The 18,790-nt window shown below is 39.7% G+C and overlaps 2 protein-coding genes across 15 annotated transcripts in view; one reads left to right on the top strand and one right to left on the bottom strand.

Moving 5' to 3' along the window:
- The first annotated feature begins 9 nt into the window (after window positions 1-9).
- Window positions 10-4,386, top strand: tyw5 (tRNA-yW synthesizing protein 5). Its single transcript, XM_058622160.1, has 8 exons — window positions 10-323; window positions 887-1,041; window positions 1,138-1,207; window positions 1,424-1,468; window positions 1,632-1,769; window positions 1,964-2,051; window positions 3,004-3,120; window positions 3,267-4,386. The coding sequence occupies exons 1-8, from the start codon at window positions 243-245 to the stop codon at window positions 3,584-3,586; spliced, it is 1,014 nt and encodes a 337-aa protein (XP_058478143.1). The 5' UTR covers window positions 10-242; the 3' UTR covers window positions 3,587-4,386.
- Window positions 4,387-4,736: 350 nt separating this feature from the next.
- Window positions 4,737-18,790, bottom strand: part of lrrfip1a (leucine rich repeat (in FLII) interacting protein 1a) — a 57,384-nt gene continuing 43,330 nt past the window's right edge. For 10 of the 14 annotated variants that reach the window (XM_058622144.1, XM_058622150.1, XM_058622149.1 and 7 more), the window contains 5 exons: window positions 17,873-17,965; window positions 17,571-17,663; window positions 17,316-17,408; window positions 16,925-17,069; window positions 9,785-15,402 (listed from right to left, as the gene is read on the bottom strand). In XM_058622144.1, coding sequence (XP_058478127.1) covers window positions 11,387-15,402; window positions 16,925-17,069; window positions 17,316-17,408; window positions 17,571-17,663; window positions 17,873-17,965 — 4,440 coding nt within the window. In that variant the 3' untranslated portion in view covers window positions 9,785-11,386. Of the gene's footprint in view, window positions 6,997-7,574; window positions 7,680-7,762; window positions 7,843-7,923; window positions 8,045-9,282; window positions 9,333-9,784; window positions 15,403-16,924; window positions 17,070-17,315; window positions 17,409-17,570; window positions 17,664-17,872; window positions 17,966-18,790 lie in introns of those variants that run through there. The other 4 variants (XM_058622154.1, XM_058622155.1, XM_058622158.1 and 1 more) reach the window with 3 other exon arrangements.

Here is an 18,790-nt window from a genome sequence, read left to right as displayed (position 1 = left end):
ACATAATACATGACAGATAGAAATCCTAAAGAAACATGAATGTTTGATACCTTTTAATATTATCAAGTAAATACATATTTAATTTATAAATGTATAAGCGAAATCGTCTATTTAGAATCCAACCTTCCCCTATTAGTGTTTTTGTTTCCTAAGGACACTTTAAGAATGTAACACACTGAAGTCGAGGAGCTGTTTAGCGGTTGAACTTACTGTTTACCTTTGAATGAGCGGTCAGTTTCTAAATGGAGCTCCAGGAGAAGATACCTGTGCCCACATTTACACACGTAGACAGGGAGGTTTTCATGCGAGAAATCTGTCCAGAGGTAAGTGTGACTACAGGAAAGGTCAACAGCGTGTTTAGTCATTCAGGATAGTGTGTTTTTAAGGGACTCGATGGCTAAAATGTACAGTATCAACAAGGAATCATCTCTTCATAGCAGCCATTTGGACATGACAGTAGGTAAACACAGCTGGTAGTCATGTTAATCAAGGCACTGCATTTAAAGAGTTGTTTATCTACTGTCACTTGCCAAAATGGAACATTTATGTGGCTGGTCTGGTAATTAATTTTAAAACAAACAGTGTTTTCAGCCATGGTGAAAGTTTAATTTCATGTGTTGGAATTATTAAATAATTGAACCTGAATTATTTATAATTAGCTACTGTACTTAATGTCAAACATTTCCAAAAGTTAATGTACAGTTTTACCTTTTTCTAGCTAAAGCAGCTGTTAGGAATATCGCATTTAACTTCCTTTCCTATGCTATCGTAGGCATTTCCAAAGCAATACTGTACAAGATTAATAAAGTAAATGAGCTAGTTTTGAGGGATGAAAATTATTGTTATTATGGAGTAGATTACCCAATCGCCGAGTATTACTCTGCAGCGCAGACCTGCCGTGCTGAAAGGTGTAAATCTCGGGCCTTGTCTGGAGAAATGGACGGTTGAATATCTCGCACAGAGAGGAGGCGACAAGGAAGTGAAGATCCATGTATCTGCAGTGCCACAGATGGACTTCCTTCACAAGAACTTTGTTTACAAGTGAGCTTTCGCTCTCTTACACGCATAAACACTTAACATAAAACCTGTGCTTCCTCCTCTGCAAATGTCTTAGCTACTCTTTTTTTTTTTTCACAGGACTCTGCAGTTCAAGGAATTTGTTAAAAGAGCATCTGAGGATAAACACACCGACTTTTTCCTGTGTGAGGCAAGTGTCAGACTAAGTATATAGACTATATATAACTGTGGATCAAAAACCACTTTGTGCTGTCACAAAACACAAACTTCACTTTTAATGGAAAGCTATAGAGGTTATTCTATTCTCAATATAGTTTAGACTCAGGGTCATATATACTTTATTCGGTGAGCATTTTCTTTTTCTCAAGTTTCTAAAATCCTCTAATGATGGTTCTTTTAATTTTAGGATGAGAGCTATTATCTCCGATCCCTGGGAGAGGACGTCCGGAAGGTACTGAATTCTGTGAAGTTGGATCATCAACTTTTGTCGTGCCACAACTGCAATAACGGAAGGATTTAATCCCAGATTTGAATGTGAACCTGCATAATGTCTGACTTCAGGGTCAGGGTGCACTGAAATGAACAATTAGATGTGTACTCAACCTCTTTCCCAGGAACCTGCTGATCTGAGCAAACAGTTCCCTGACCTGGCCGAGGACTTTCATATCCCACACTTCTTTGAAGCCGATCAGTTCTTCTCCAGTGTCTTCCGCATCAGCTCCCGTGGCCTGCAGCTGTGGACACACTATGATGTGAGTGTTCAATGTGAGTAGCTGTGAAGTGCCACAGAGGCTTGAGAAATGTCTGTACTTTTGAAAAATGGAGGTTCCGTATTTCAGTCGTATCTCACAGAAATCAGAATTACAATCCAAAGCTAAATGGAAGTCTCAGACTTTAGCAAAAATCAAAGATAGATGTCACAATCGGGTGGATGTGTTTCCATTAGGTCATGGATAACCTGCTCGCTCAGGTCACTGGGATGAAGAGAGTGGTCCTCTACAGCCCCCAGGATGCACTGCACCTCTACTTGTCTGGTGAGTAGCGATCCATCCAGCCTGTTCTATGTGCATTTTTGATATTTGCAGGAAAAAATCTGAATGGAAATGCAGAATATGGCTTCCAAATAGTTATTACACTTGAGGGAGGTGGAGAAGTTGGGGTTAAAAGATTAATGCGAGTGAGTGCAAGGAAAACAAAATGTAAATAATGGACATATTTTAGAAATGACATTACATTACATTACATGTCATTTAGCAGACGCTTTTATCCAAAGCAACTTACAATAAGTGGATTTAAACATTTGGGTACAAACAAGTGATTGAAGTAAGTAAGTGCTTCAAGTAAGCCAAACTATAAAGTGCTAGTCATAAGTGCGATGTACAAGTAAGTGCTTTTTTATTTTTTCTTGTCGTCGTCGTCTTAGTCGAGGTAGAGTCGGAAGAAATTTGTTTTCAGTCGGCGGCTGAAGATGTGGAGGCTTTCTGCTGTCCGGATGTTGATGGGGAGCTCTTTGGGAGCTAGGACAGCGAACAGTCTCGTGTTCTGTGAATGTCTCTGCGATCCTCTCAGTGAGGGGGCAGCAAGCCGGTTTGCCGATGCAGAGCGGAGTGGGCGGGCTGGGGTGTGGGTTTTGATCATGTCCTGGATGTAGGATGGACCGGATCCATTACAAGACAGAAATGTCACTCCCTTTAGCATCACATGTGGGGACTCTTGAAACTCCAATATTCCTTCAGTCTTAGAAAATATGACTACAATAACAGATGGAAGTAGCAATGAAATGTCACCATGTTTTAACGGCTGCTGGTGCTCTTCAATTACACGCACTGGACTTTTGCCCACCCACTGATCATCTAGGTGAACTAACAACATTTGTTTAAAAGTGACAGATGAAAATAAATGAAACTAAATCTTTTTTTAATCAAGTTTTTTTTAAAAAAAGAATTGTGATTGTTTGAGATCTTTCATTTCACTTTGACCCTCTAGGTGATAAATCTGAGGTTCTGGACATTGACGTGCCAGATTTGAAGCGGTTTCCCGAGTTTGTGAAGGCTAAGCGGTACGAGTGTGTGCTGGAACCTGGAGATGTGCTCTTTATCCCTGGTAAGGAGAGTTGTCATTCACCGAGCTCTTCGGCAATCACTTAGTCATCTAAATGCTGCATTTCTTTTCATGCACCTCAAACCAAGGTCACCTAACAAATCATAAATGTAAGACCTCACTTAATCCATTTTGCCTGTTTCCCTCAGCCTTGTGGTTTCATAATACCACGGCGCTGCTGTTTGGTGTGGGTGTTAATGTGTTCTGGCGCCATCTACCTGCTGACAGCTATGACAAAAAGGATCCATATGGCAATAAAGACCCAGCGGCTGCAACTCGAGCCCTTCAGGTTCTTGAGAGGGCACTGCACATTCTGGACGAACTCCCTGCTGATTATAAGGACTTTTACGGGCGCCGCATGATTCAGCGAATCCAAAAGCGGACATTTTATGCCGATACATCGGTCACAAAGACACAGGAGGACTCTGGTAGTACGTCACCCACCAGGCAATTCACCAAACCTGGATGAGTGTCTGTAGAGAAATGTAGACTGAGGAAAAAAATATATTTATTAAGTGACATTTTGCCTTATGTTTAGGAAACTGTCCTGTATAGAACTTTTTTTTCAACAAATGTTATTTTACTCAGTATTGTAAAGACTGAAATAACACCACAGGCAAATATTAAAAACATGTCAAGACATGTAGGAGCCACACATTGTTTGCGGGGGATTATTTGGGCTTTGATTTGCTTGGTATGGTTGCCACGGTGATGTGGGGTTTGGGTCATGTGGGCACAGTAGCAGGTTATAATTAGGGGCTGAATCACCTGCACTGGGTGGAGAGAGGAGAGTCAGGTAGCCGTAATTTTTGTTGACCGCTTTATGTTCAGCTATGATACACATACGCAAACAGTGCACGTACTACATCTTACCTGGGTGTGCATTTCGAAATAACCGCTGTAGTAGCTGTTGTGTTTATTAAACATCCTGAAACTTGCTTACCCAGACTCAGCGTGCTCCTCTGTACCAGCGGCGAACAAACAGGACCCATCTCCTCTCAAGCGACGTTAAACGGCTGTTAAGTCGCAACAAGACATGAGAATGCAAACCTATTTCTTTATATTTATATTTAGTACAGTGGGTGGGTTATTGATCCATAATTCGACAATAAACATTCAGTATATTGCAAATCAAGTTCACAGCGTTTTTCTGTCCCACAGGACCAATCAGTGTGTGAGAGCAGGCATGTTCTACCACATCTACTACAGTGAACTACCTGAAAAAATTAGACTCAAAATTAGTTTGCATAATTAAACATTTTGACATCAGCATAGTGTTTCCTCAGGCTATTTGTTGCATAGGAAATCTGCTTTTTTTCTAACAATCTGCAGATGAAACTTGACAAACTTGTTCCTGCCTACTGCAGCTTTAAAAATGTTACTTTTGGACCGACAGATCCTACATTCTGAAGTGTACATGTGCGGCTCTTGATGGGCTGAACATCTACAGTGTCGGACTGTGTGGTCTATGGTCCAAAACTCAATTTCAGGTTAGACCTTGATTGGGAACACAGCTGAAAACATTTAGACTAATTAACATGGAGGGAAAGGGGTGGAAACCATACATCAAGTCATCAATGTGTCCAAAGATGAATGAGTCCAGGCCTTAACTGCCCACATGCATCTAAAGGGTTTGACATTTTATTGCACACAGATTACATTTCTTAGTTTCCTTACAAACATGTTTGTAAACAGTGGAGCAGCATCTTCAGTGTCTTCAGTCTAACACGGCTTTGAGTCCTCGTTATGTGCATGAGAGTCAACCAGTGAAGCAGAAACCAGCAGAGATGTTACTATACAATAGTGTGTTCCAGTTGTACTCGGAGGTCGTAATTACCCAGGGAGTTGAAAGCTTTGATTGTAGCGCCCCCTGAAGTTGTAATTCCAATTTATCAACTCATCTGGCTCATGGCCCGAATCAAAGGGGTATTTTCTTTTGTATACCGTTATAGTCCAAGTACTAGTACTGTGCTATTTGCTGTTTTCATGATTTTATTTTTTTACATTATTTTTTGGTTTTGCAAGTTACTGAACAATTGCAACCAAACTATTCTCCTATGTAAAAACAGCCTGACAAGAAAAAAATATATATAACAGAGCATTTCTGAACAGATTTGAAACAGTCTGTGCACTTTATAACACTCATTCTCAGACTGTTTTAATTCACTCAAAATCTATTTTTATTTTAATTTAATGAGTAAATGACACATTTACAAATGTTGTGAGAGTGCTGCGGTGCCTTTAGGAACTCTGTGTGTGTGTGTGTGTGTGTGTGTGTGTGTGTGTGTGTGTGTGTGTGTGTGGAGTGTCAGTTGAGTGTCATGAAGGATGAAACAAAGAAGGCACTAATGTGATATGTTATATTATTGTTGGAAGAGCTAGAAGTCCAGAGACTCTTCCTGATCAAGCTGAGTGTATGTTCTTAAATTGTTGTTTTTTTCTTGCTCCTCTCTGTCTACAGTCAGACCAGCTCTCCGCCGGCAGTAAATACAGCTAGATGAAGCTCACTCGTGCAGCAGAATGATATTACGAGATATTTCCTAAAATGATGCCAAAAAGATGGTTTACATTTGGTTCCATTTCTGTGTGGATGTGGCCGGTATCAAACAAGGGTGGGGGATGAGAAATTCACGCCTGTAGTTCGGTATGATTGGTCGATCGCTGTATCTCTTGAGTGGGCATAAATCAGAGGAGAGAAAAACCCAGATGTGTCTGTGCAAGAGCATAGAACAGCAATGATAGAATGTGCCCTATAGACGATGCTACTATCTCTCTGCTTTGGCAGATCGTCACTGCGTTCTAATTCTTAATGATCTAATATCTTCATATCGCCTACCCCTAGAACCTCCAAACAACCTGATCAGCCTTTCTCTGTGGAAGGTGGGACGTACTTTAACTCAGGTGTGACGTCATCCTCAGTTACGACGAAGGCAGTAATGTAACATTATAAATGCCAACTGCCACAAAACACCAAGGACAACAACCTCTGAGGCAAATAGAACACACTATAAGAAGATGAGGTCCACACTGAGTCAAGCTGTGTAACATTCCATAAACCTGTGTCAGGCTGCTGTTGAACTAGCACAGCTCACAGCTGGTGACTTATTAGCTGTGATGATTTTATTGCGTCTTATGAGCTGAACCAAGTCCTTTTGTCCAATTCAGTTTTCAAACATACAAACCTGAACTGACTATCCAACATTTACATTTTTAAAAATAGTTTGGCTTCGGATTGCAAAAGTCAGAAAGGGAAAATACACTGAGTTTTGCTCTTTCATTCACAACCCATACAGAGCACTCACGCCCCTGAAAGTAAAATCAGTGTCTCTGTCCACTGCCCTGGGATATGTCTCTTCTCCTTCTCCTCGTAAGCAAGGCAAGTAAATATGTTGATGAACAGCAGTAGAGGGCAGTGCAACATTGTGTCTCTTTAGTCCAACCCCCCACCCCTATCCCCACCATCCCAAAAAAAAAGCAGTGCAGAGGATCAACCAATGTTGTGAGGTACACAAGCATCTGCTGTCCTACCTCATGTACTTCCTGGGTGTGTGCACAAATCTGAAATATTCTCATCGGACAGAAAACAGACAAAGAAATGGCACATGACTCGATGGAGTTCTCTATTCTTTGAATGCAATAAGTAACTTTTTGAAATTTTTTTTGTCCATTTTTTTCAACTATCAGGCAGATGAAAGACAGAGTGCAGGAGGTTTTGTTTCCATGTGATCAGCCAGCTTTGACATGTGGGGGGGGGGGGGGGGGGGGTTGGTGCTACGGAGTCTGTGCCATACCACGACTAGACTTCATCTTCTCCAGTCTTTTAGAAAGATGGCTGTTGTTCGACTCGAGTTCGTCGACCTTGTCCAGCGCCGACCGCAGCTGTTGGATGAGATGGTGAGAGTGAAACGACGTTTATTTAAAAGAAACCTGAAAAAGCCAAGTTCACACAATGCAACTTTCAAAGCATAAGATTGTTGTTCAGACTACATGAGTGAGGAGCCCAGACTAGCATGTCTCGTCTCGGAAACACACATATGTCTGTTATCCGTCACATTTGTGATGTTTTTTTTTGTTTTTTCTTCTCTCTGATGAAACACTGTTTTCCTGTTCAGGTTCCATCTATCATCACCCTGTCCTAGTCTCTGATTGGCTGGTGTAGCTGAAGTGGTAACAGACTCTGATCAAATATCCAGTATTTCACATTTGGCGACAACTGATCATGTGTTGTTTAAGGTCAACTGAGCATGACTAGCAAACCTGGGTCTGCCATGGCCGACTATATAGCAAGGGTTGCTAAATTGCTGCAGTGATTGTGATATCTGCAGTTCTGCAATGCTTACCATTCAAAGTGAATGAAAGACATATCAGTTGACACCTTCATCAGGCATGTGTGAGTTGGCCGTTTGGCTGAAAATTGGCTTGACTTATTTCTGCAGTAAACGGAAATGATGCTCTACCTCTCGTTGCAGTTTCCGTTTGTCTGCTTTCAGCTCATCCTCCACTTTCTCGGAGTTCTCTGATGCCGTCTTGTAGCGAGTCACCTGACCCTCCAGTCTGGTCACCTGGAACAAATGAAATCATTGAATAAAAACAGACTGGGAACAATGTTATGTTTTCAGCGCTGTCACAATTCTTCTCTGCTTACATTTTGCTCTAAAGCAGTAACTTCTTGTTCAGCCTTCACAAGCTTGAACTTCAAATCACTCATTTGCCTGCTGGAATCTCCTGGACAGATTAAGAAAACGTTGATGAGTTTAAGGAGGTAGCACACAGGACTGCTCTTGAGAATGATCAACATGCACTTACTCTGTAATTCCATTATGTTGGGATCATTGCCATTTTCAAAAATCTCACCGTCTGGGCTTGAGTTACTGTCCGAGCCATTCTTCTGGGATTTCTGTTCCAGCTGAGCCTTTAGTTTCTTCACCTGTTCATACAGTTAGAACACGTCACAGGATGCAGTGCACAGTCTAACACACGTCACATGTTGGTGTCATTATCACTGTGACAGAAGAACCAAAAATAAAAAAAACTGGTGTTTTAAATACTTTGATGTGCTGGGCTGTAAGATCATTGTCAAAAAGTGGAATATTTAACACATATGTATTGTGAACCAATAAAATGACTCCACAACAATCACCAGACAGCAGTTATTTGCCTCCACACTTACAATCTACAGTGTTTACCACTAATGTAAGATAGAAGTTGATTTCAAGGATATTTAATGGCCAGAGGGCAAAATACATGTTTTGTGAGGCATCATAACCTCACAATAATAATAACCTTTGAAATTGTTGTTCCTGAGATATCATTTTGACAATAATAATAATAATAATAATAATAAAAAAAAACGGCACCTAAACCAATTCCATTTATTATCAAGTATGTTTGTTCCAAATTCCAACAAATCAAGATGTCGATGAGGACGGATGGACGGACGACCAAAACACAAACAAATGTGATGAATGCAATTGGGTTCTACTGGGGCTGCAAAACAATTAATAAATTACTATCAAATTACTTATCAGTTACTTAATTAAATGTCAACCATTATGATAATAGATCAATCAGTTTCAGTTGGTTAATGCATCTTTTATGTATAGTACTCTTCTGCTTCAGAATTTGAAAACACTCTGGCTGGTTGGTCTGCAGCAAGGTGCTTACCTAATGTACACATAAAAGACATATTCTAAGGCTAAGAAAACCAAAGTTTTTTATTTTGAAGCAAATATACAGTTAATATAAAAAATACAAACATACTTATGGGCAGTGGGCACTATATTAAATTTCTGCCGATAAACCCTCGGACCTCTAAATGTAAATAGGTTCCGTTTAGTTTATTTCTTTATGTTGGAAAATGGAATATCTTTGGTTTGTGGATTAAGCTTTTGAGAATATTGTATTTTTGATGAGGAAATATCAACATCTTTCACCATTTCCTGCAGTTTAAGTTGTGAAAATAATAAATAATGAATAATACATTTAGCATTTGATCCAATTTAAATGGAGGAAAAATAAAATCAGCCTTACAATGTATACACATAAAGTGTGTGATAAGTAATTGCAGTGTATTCTAGACTAGTGTCTACATACACTGTTGAAACATAACATGTCACTCAGTGGGGACACCAGTAAATAACAACCACATCTCTGTCACTGACTCACCTGCTCAATCATTTTCTCCCGCTCATCCACCAGTTTCCTCAGGCGGATCTCTATAAGAAAAAAAACCCATATGAGAAAATAACTCATGTCTCAGAAAAGGCTTATTATTTGGCTTCATGGTAATTAAAACATCAGTGTTTTCAGCAACAAATTATCACAACTGCTTCAGTCCATCGTTAAAAAGAAAAAAATAAGTCAACATACCAGGAGTGGGAGGAACCAAGGAGGCGGGATGGGTGTGTGTGTGTGTGGGCTGGGTCAAGGTGGAAGGCTGATGCATGCAACAGTGCAGGAATCCATGGGGGGGTTGATGGTGTGTGAGTGTTAGCATGTTAGCATGCACAGACTGTGGAAAGGAGGGTCAATTGAGGAGCACACAGCTGGTGGAACTACATTGACACTAGAGTATAAATGAAATTCAAGTTCTAATATGGTGAGAGAAAAACATGGTGTTGTATCATTAAAAAACAGACAGTCATATAATTAACATGACATTTCAAAATTGTATCAGCAGGATATTTATTTGCATTTGATTGTTCAGGCACAACATTCATCTTCTCCATTAAGTGCCACAAAATGAAAACATGCATTTATTACAGAGCACTCCCAAGTATGCATCACTTTGATGCTTAACAGTGGAGGTTTTTGATGTCTGGTACTGGAGGTGTCTGTCATGGCCAAATTCGTAAAATAATGTTATTGCTGCTTAAATAATGGCAATGTGATATCCAGCACTGTTGAGTACACTGTCTGTCAAAAGCATTGGAAATGGGGAGAAAGGCCATGTCCAGTAGCTCATTTTGGACGGTATACTGTTTGAGCAGAAACATAATAATATTTGCATAACTTGATTTGATTGGTTGCTGTTAGTGCTGCTGCCATTGGGACAGTTGAACATTTCTCAACTTCCAGTGCATGCAGCTCAAACAAAGCTTAACAACAGGTGGACAATGCAGTGGATCCAAGTGTTTCAAAGTGAAACTTCCACAGAGTACGTGAGAGTGCAGTGTTACACATTAATCAATATACATCAACATGCCTTAGAATTCAGAGCTTCAGGAATTACTTTATTTAATTAAAACAGGCCGTGATTACCATTGTATTTTCATTTTAACCTTCATTACATCACGGCTAGAACAAGAAAAATCCAGTTTGCTACAACCCTGAAACTGCTATATGCAATTTTCTCTGCCAGAGAACACAGTGTCTTGCAGGTGATGGTGATTGTAACTGAGCGAGGGAAGATATCGTCCCGCTAGTTAGCATGCTAACTTAAACAGAAGTAATCATTCCACCACTGAAAACAGAATGCATTTGATGCTGAACTTGCAGCAATTTATATTGACAGAATTACATACAGATGACTGCACTGTGTGCACCCTCTGGGTCCAGAACCTGTGTGAGACAGGCAGCCACGCCCCCTCAGCTGGTCTTCTTTATGGACTTTGGTGTGAGTGAAAAGCGGTTTACAAAGTGGCACAAAGTATCAGTTTAATCACTAAATTAGGCATTAAACATAATCTTCATTTATGATGGTGAGGATTTTATAAGGTATTGATAAGTGCCTAAAATCTGTTTCTCCTGGCGTGCAGGGGGTGCACAGACCACAGTCACTATGTAATACAATCACAATTACAACAACCTGAGCTGTCACTTTATCTGCAGTTAATGCAAACATTAGGTAACATATAGCTCCTTTCATTCAGCTAATATGATTGGATTGTACACCTGTGTGATAGATACATTGAGGAGATAAGGATTACATGAAGCAGAACAAATGGTCTGTGAAACTATTGCAGTTTCATCCACGATACAACACAAGCAGTATTTTAAATGTGTATCAATATTCAGCACATATTACAGGAATGTCCACTTTTAGAATCTACCATAGCTTTGCCATTTACATCTCTATCATTTCACTATTTTTTTTTTTTTTCCACATACAACTTGAATTTTCAATTAGATTTTTTTTAAATACACAAACTTACACCAATTATCACTTGGGAATGATTGATTTTTAGATATTTATTTTTTTACCAGCAATGCAAAGACTAGTAAAGGAGCATCATAATGATCTATACCATTAGTATATACAATTTCTTAACTAGGACATCTTACAGTCCTCTTTGCTTTTGCCTTTGCCTTTCTTGCTATTCTTCTTCATGTCTTTTCCAGAATGCTGTGGATCTTTCTTACTGACCACTTGGTCTGCACTCTTTGGTAAAACCACATCATCACCCTGCATTTCATGCTTAATTGCATCTACCCCTTCCTCTACTGGTAAAGATGTTGCCTGGTTAATGTTCTCAACAATATCCAACTTTCCAACATTTAAAACAGTTTCTTCTTTAATCATGTGCCTGTCCCCATCTGAAGTGGCTCCCTCATGAGTCAAAGAGTTCTGGGTGTCCTGAGGAGTTGTATCAGACTCTGTATTTAGTGAATATACCTGGTTACACTCATCTACCTTAGACTTCTCATTATTGCCTCCAGTTTCTTCACTTTTTGTACTTTCATTTGTTTTACTTTTGCTTTGACACAGCTCTGGACAACCATTACTGCTTCCATCTGACATTGCTTCGACTCCCTCCTCAACCATGTCCTCTTCTTGGTTTTCAGAGATACTTTTTTCTACAGCTGCCTCAATATCGATGTCATCGAAATCAAAAGATTGCCCTTCCTCATCTTCATCCTCGTTGCCCTGCTGGATCGGTTGAGATGAGTCATCCTTGCATTCATCTTTGCTGAATTCATGCAGTTGCTCAGTCACAGGACAAAGACCTGTCTCACTTTCCTGATCGTTTGGACCCATTTTATAATTAGGATCTTCTGCAACACCTTTGTCTCCAGTGCTGGGGTTTTGCTCCAAACAGGAACCAAGCTCTGCAGCTTCTTCCGGAGTGTCAGGTGTACTCAACACATCAGTGCTATTGATCTCATCTGTTTCCACAGCAGAAACAGAATTTGATTCATCTGCCTTTTCGTCACCCTCTGATACCTGGCCATTTTTTTCATCCTGACCCTCAGTCTTCAACGGACTCTTTTCATTGTCAAATGCGGCAGGGTTCTCAGCTCCCTGTTCCTCACCCTCTAATATCTGGTTGTCGCCAGCTTCCACACTTACATTCTGCCCTTCAGCCTCCAACAGACTCTTTTCAGTGTCAAATGTGTCAGGATTCTTAGCTACCTGTTCTTCACCCTCTAATATCTGACTCTCTCCAGCATCTACACTTACATCCTGACCTTCAGTCTGCAACAGACTTTTCTCAGTGTCAAATACATCAGGGTTCTTAGCTCCCTGTTCTTCACCCTCTAATATCTGGCTGTCTCCAGCATCTACACTTACATCCTGACCTTCAATCTTCAACAGACTCTTTTCAGTGTCAAATGCATCAGGGTTATCAGCTGCCTGTTCTTCACCCTCTAATATCTGGCTGTCTCCAGCATCTACACTTACATCCTGACCTTCAATCTTCAACAGACTCTTTTCAGTGTCAAATGCATCAGGGTTATCAGCTGCCTGTTCCTTACCATCCAATATCTGGCTGTCTACAGCAACTGCATTTTCATTCTGACCTTCAGTCTGCAACAGACTTTTCTCAGTGTCAAATACATCAGGGTTATCAGCTTCCTGTTCTTCACCCTCTAATATCTGGCCGTCTCCAGCATCTACACTTACATCCTGACTTTCAATCTTCAACAGACTATTTTCAGTGTCAAATGCATCAGGGTTATCAGCTGCCTGTTCCTTACCATCCAATATCTGGCTGTCTACAGCAACTGCATTTTCATTCTGACCTTCAGTCTGCGACAGACTTTTCTCAGTGTCAAATACATCAGGGTTATCAGCTCCCTGTTCTTCACCCTCTAATATCTGGCTGTCTCCAGCATCTACACTTACATCCTGACCTTCAGTCTGCAACAGACTTTTCTCAGTGTCAAATACATCAGGGTTCTTAGCTCCCTGTTCTTCACCCTCTAATATCTGGCTGTCTCCAGCATCTACACTTACATCCTGACCTTCAGTCTGCAACAGACTTTTCTCAGTGTCAAATACATCAGGGTTCTCAGCTCCCTGTTCCTCACCCTCTAATATCTGGCTGTCTCCAGCATCTACACTTACATCCTGACCTTCAGTCTGCAACAGACTGTTTTCAGTGTCAAATGCATCAGGGTTATCAGCTGCCTGTTCCTTACCATCCAATATCTGGCTGTCTACAGCAACTGCATTTTCATTCTGACCTTCAGTCTTCAACAGACACTTTTCGGTGTCAAATGCATCAGGGTTCTTAGTTAATGACGCACTATCACAACTGACACCTTTCTCATCATGAAAGGAACTGTCTGACACTGCAGCATCTTCAGGTTCCCTCAAGTCTCTGTTCAGCTCCTCCTTCTGTGTCTCATCTGGTTTGAGCTCTGAATTATCACTATTATGACTCACAGAATCGACAGTGGAAGAAAAGTCTTCTTGTTCACTCTCTATTCCATACTGCTCTTCATTTTTAATGGTCTCAGTTGCCTCCTCAGGATCTTTGTCAAGAACCAAGATGGGAGTATCATCACTAAGTGTTTTTGGATCTGATAGTGGCTCAGAAAGAGGCCCAACTTCCAGATGGTCAGTTAAGTCATCAGCATTTGGTGGCAAGACTGGTGGGAAGTGTTGTCTCTCAGGATCATTTGTGGATTCTGATAGGTCAGCAGCAACATCACTGTTGCCTGGACCATGTGATTCAGCTCCAGGGGTTTCCTTACCCTTATTTTCGGGGCTGTATTCTTGTTCATTAGCTGTGGATTCAGGTATAATCCCATCAACTGATGAAGCTGTATTTTCTGCAAGATCAATACTTTCTGAATCACTATTAGAAACCATTACAGCATTATCTACACTGTCAGTACACTTTTCGTCAAGAACACCAGTTCTCTCTGTTCTGTTGGAGGTGTTAGTACGGTCAGATGTACTGACAGGAGCCTCTGGAGGAGTTGTTATACATTCCACTTTTCCTGTTTTATACGTTTCCAAGGATTGTTCTTCATCTTGTTCATCCTTTGTTGGTTCGGTTATTAATTCCTTGTGAGTTTCCATGCAAGAAACCATGTCACACTGTGCCACTATTATTTCTTTGACTGCCTCAGTTTGATCTTCATCATGCCCTCTTGTAACATGGTCCTTTCTTAGATCTTTGAAAGAGTCTGTGAGACACAAGGTTTCATTGGATTCCACTGCTTTCGCTGCACCTACTTCATCAGTTTTTTGTTCATCCTGCTCATTCTCAACTTGCTCAATTTTTGATTCCTTTACATTTTCCATGACAGAATCAGCGTTAGGATCAGGTGTTGACCCATTATCGCCTTCAGCTGATTTAAGAACTTGTGTTTTGTCAATTTCTTTATCTGTTCCATCCCTTTGAATGTTCACTTTCTTTTTGCCTCTTCTTTTCCTTTTCTTCTTTTTCCCTGCTGCAGTGGCACCCTGAGATTTACTGGGTACATCCGCCTCGTCGTCCTCTGCCTCCTCAGCATTCTCAGACTCATGAGGTGCCGTGTTTGATTCAGCAGAGATTGTCTCATGAAGTAAACTGTCCATCAAGCTGTCCTTGACAACAGTTTGCCTTGGACATGATTCTGTATTTGTCATAGTACTTTCGTTAGCATCTTCCGGTTTGTCTTCTTGCTCATTACATGTCTGTCCAAAATTATCATCATTTGTGTCAACACCACTGCTTTTAGTTTCTGTCTCCACTAAATCTGGCTTCCTTGTCTCTAATTTCCCACCTTCTGGTGTTTCTCCGTCTACAATATTTTCCTCAGCACTTTTAACAATGTCTTTAATTTCAGGTATGTATATGACTTTACTTTTGGCCTCTGTGATTGGATGATCATTGTTTAAGTCCTTGTTGTGGCCACTTTCGTCACTACTGTCTTCTACTGTAGGTGAGCGGGTCTGTTCTTCTGTAGGCTTTTCTTCTCTGGATGCTTCCATTGTGGACACATCAACATTAAAAAGTGTATCAGAGTTTGACTGATTCTCTTTAGCTCCCTCTTTCTGAATTTCTTGATGCTGCTCTGGATCCACCTCTTCATCTCCACAACTCCTCAACAGAGTCTCCTCTGTGTTGCCTGAGAGATCACGAAGAGCACATGATGATAAAAGGCCAAGAAAATCTTGACTTAAGACAAAAGACAAAAATGTAACCTCCAGAGTGAAGTCATTCAGCAGAGTTCAAGATACAGGTGAAACACCTGATTGATTCAGTGGCTGGAAAGTGAAGCAAAGAGCCAAGAATACCAATAGAAGCATGAAAAGAACAATAAGAAGAGGAAGACAGGCTTGAGGAACACCAAAATGAAGTTCCTGATTTCCAGAACATCAGTGCGACAGGAAAAGAAGACTGACACAGGTACCTCAAGGGTATTCTACAATTATACATTATCTACATAATAATTCAAAAACAATGTCTCTGAATGCAACTGTATGCTCATAAAAAAGAACATATTAACTCTAAATTATGCCATTACAGACTATTAGCATTTACACACCAACATCACCTGCTTCATATGATTTAGAACTATCATGCAAAAGGTCAAATGGTGAGAAAGGTGCAAGGGCAAACCAAAAAAGCCAAAACATTAGCAGTAAAGACAAGGCAAGTTTATGAGAGAGATCTTAGTTTCTCAGCAGCATTTAGAATTTTAAAGGAGCTTAAAGGATAAGACTGGTAAGTGTCTATATGTATGTATCTATATATCTATATATATAAAAATATATTCATACATATATATACATATATATAAATATATATACATATACATATATATATATATGTATATATGTATATGTATATGTATATGTACAAGCTGTACACGCTGTAATTTCCAACTTTACATCTAACGATAAGCCCTAAACCTCATATAATTTGTACTGGCTATTTTATTTTGTTTAATGGTTGTGATATAAACTTGAAAACGTTAAGAAAAAGCTGGTTAATTAGGTTTTCTGCACTTATTACTCAAACTGAATTGAATGGTGTGTTTATTACAACAGTTAGTATTTATTGTTTAGGTGTTTGTGCAAAGAAACAATGAAGCTCTGTGATACCACATAGCACATACAGATACCCTATCACTCATGTTGTTTTTTTACTTGTATGATACAAAAAGAGTTGTCAAGAACAATCACCATTTCACATCTGTTCTGAAACATCATCAGTTGTTAGGTTGATGTTCAGACTTTTTCAAGCTTCTCAGAGCTCTTTAAAGATTTTCTGGTCTTGGATGTTTTGCAAAGCTTGAGAGAAGTGAACAAAATTGACCTTGTGTTGAGATTATTTGACAACCTGTGTTTTAAAGATCCAAGATTCAAAGAAAAGAATATACCTCTAACTTCCAGAAAAAAATACAGATCATTACCAGGCTTGTCCTTTAAGGTAAGTACAAATTAAGCACTATGAGCTGAAGAGTTCACTCCAAAATGACATGTTCATTATTAGAGAATGTAATCACCACTGATTTTTTTTAATTTATTTTTTATAATAAATAATCTTCCATATTATCACTACTAAACATGTTGGACTGAAAGTCTTCAGCTACGTTTGTGTAAGCCATGCAGTTAAGGAGTAAATAAAATTTTGTTCCACTTTACCGAGCACGCTGTTTCCCTCTGTGGGGGAAATCTGTGAATCCTGAGCTGGCTGACAGGCAGAGTCTCCACTTGGGGGACCATCAACTTCTGCTTCACCATTGTCCCCATTGATGTTCAGATCAGGTCCCAACACTATTCCATGTTTCTAAACAAATTAAAAAGTCATTTATTAGAACCAGAAAATAACTTGCAATACAAGAAAAGGCTAATATTAAATCCACGTTTACGTGCACAGTACTACATAATTATTTGCAGTGAGGAACAATAACCCAGTAACAGTAAATGCCATTTTAAGAACTTTATTAAAAACTTTATTTTCACTTTATATTCCCTAAACTAAACACATCTGGCTGTTTGGGAGTTTAATGGACGTGACACACTGACTGTGTACCTTCAGAATGTCTTTGAGCGTCACCACCTCCTCTCTGAGCTCATCTCGCTCAGTTCGGATTGCATCCGAGTATTCTTTCTGCCGCTCTAAGGCCTGAGCAGGGAAGCAGAATGCCGAAGAGGAACGGGTTTGTGAAGTAAAAGGAAAAGAGTGTGTTAACTGACATGCAAAGGAGATATTCAGTTCAAGGCAGTAAGGGTAAATGCTCAATGTGATGATGTCAATAAACGACAGGACCGCTGGTACGTGTCGTACCCCAATTTTTTTATCCTTCCACTCCACCGTCTCCTGCAGGTCAGATATTTCTCTAACAAAACCCTCCTGTTTCATACGGAGCTGATGGATCTCCTAAATAACAAGAAATGAAAACATAGCTTGAGGGGAAAAGAAAGAAATACAAGAGAAGGAGTGCAAGGTTAAAAGTACAATGGGTGAAAAGAAAAAAAAGGCGGTGAAAGGTAAACCAGGATTTGGCGTCATGATTTTTCCTTTTTTGATCACTGAGAAGTCTCACTGTCTGCACTCTTCTGCTTCACAGCTGGGGCACAAATACTCACATTTAGCAGCTCTTCACTTTGTTTTAGTGTCTCTTTCATTTCATTGAACTGGAACTGAAGGACACCGTGAGTGTGTTTCTCTCTATCGAATTCCTGTGGGGAACAGATAATTAAATTTAAGCATTGGTGTCACACACACAAAACACATATGTGATGTGTCATTAACTAAAGAGTCATCATTTAGGGCAGCCTTTTTTTTTTAAAGTCCTAACTAAAGTTTAGCAGGCGGAAGTTTTGGTCTCGCTGTAACCCAGACTCATTTAAGTGACATACCACAAAAAATATACACTGGTGACAAGGTTTGGATAATAGAGAAGTTTCTGACAGAGGCAAAAAAAACTGTGCAATGTTTTGGAAACTAACAACAAGCCAACGTCAGTCGAAAGGAACATGGATTCACGACGACTTAAACCCAAGACGAGAAAATGCCAACAAAGACCTCTCTGTGTGTTGTGTCTCAAAACATTAGCAGGGGACATCATTTGTATTGCTAAAACAAAAATGTTTTATTTGCACAGCAAATTATTGATATTGGTTAAGTATTCTTATTATCCAAATGTATTTATTGTTTAAAAAATGACACTATTGCACATTTCATATTTTTATTTGAAAATTGCTTTCCTCACAAAGCAATATTGAGGTTATTTGTATTGCTAAAGCAAAAATGTTATTTGCACAATAGATTATTGAAAGACAAGTGAAATGTTTCTTCTTATATTGATTCAATAAATACTTGACACATTGTTACAATTCGTGGGGCCCCCGGGAAATTTCATCCTCCAAAGGGCAAACAGAAAAGGCCCAACAGAAAAAGTTTGAGAACCATTGATTTAGGGGATGGATTAACAACATGAAGTGAGCTCTACCTTGGTTTAATCACCATGTGATACCAATCATGTGTGATGGGTCTGTTGTCAG

Source organism: Solea solea, chromosome 2, assembly GCF_958295425.1.
Source record: "Solea solea chromosome 2, fSolSol10.1, whole genome shotgun sequence".
Classification (NCBI taxonomy): Eukaryota; Metazoa; Chordata; class Actinopteri; order Pleuronectiformes; family Soleidae; genus Solea; species Solea solea.
The sequence above is the reverse complement of the archived record's forward strand: the minus strand, read 5'-3'. Positions and strand labels throughout refer to the sequence as shown.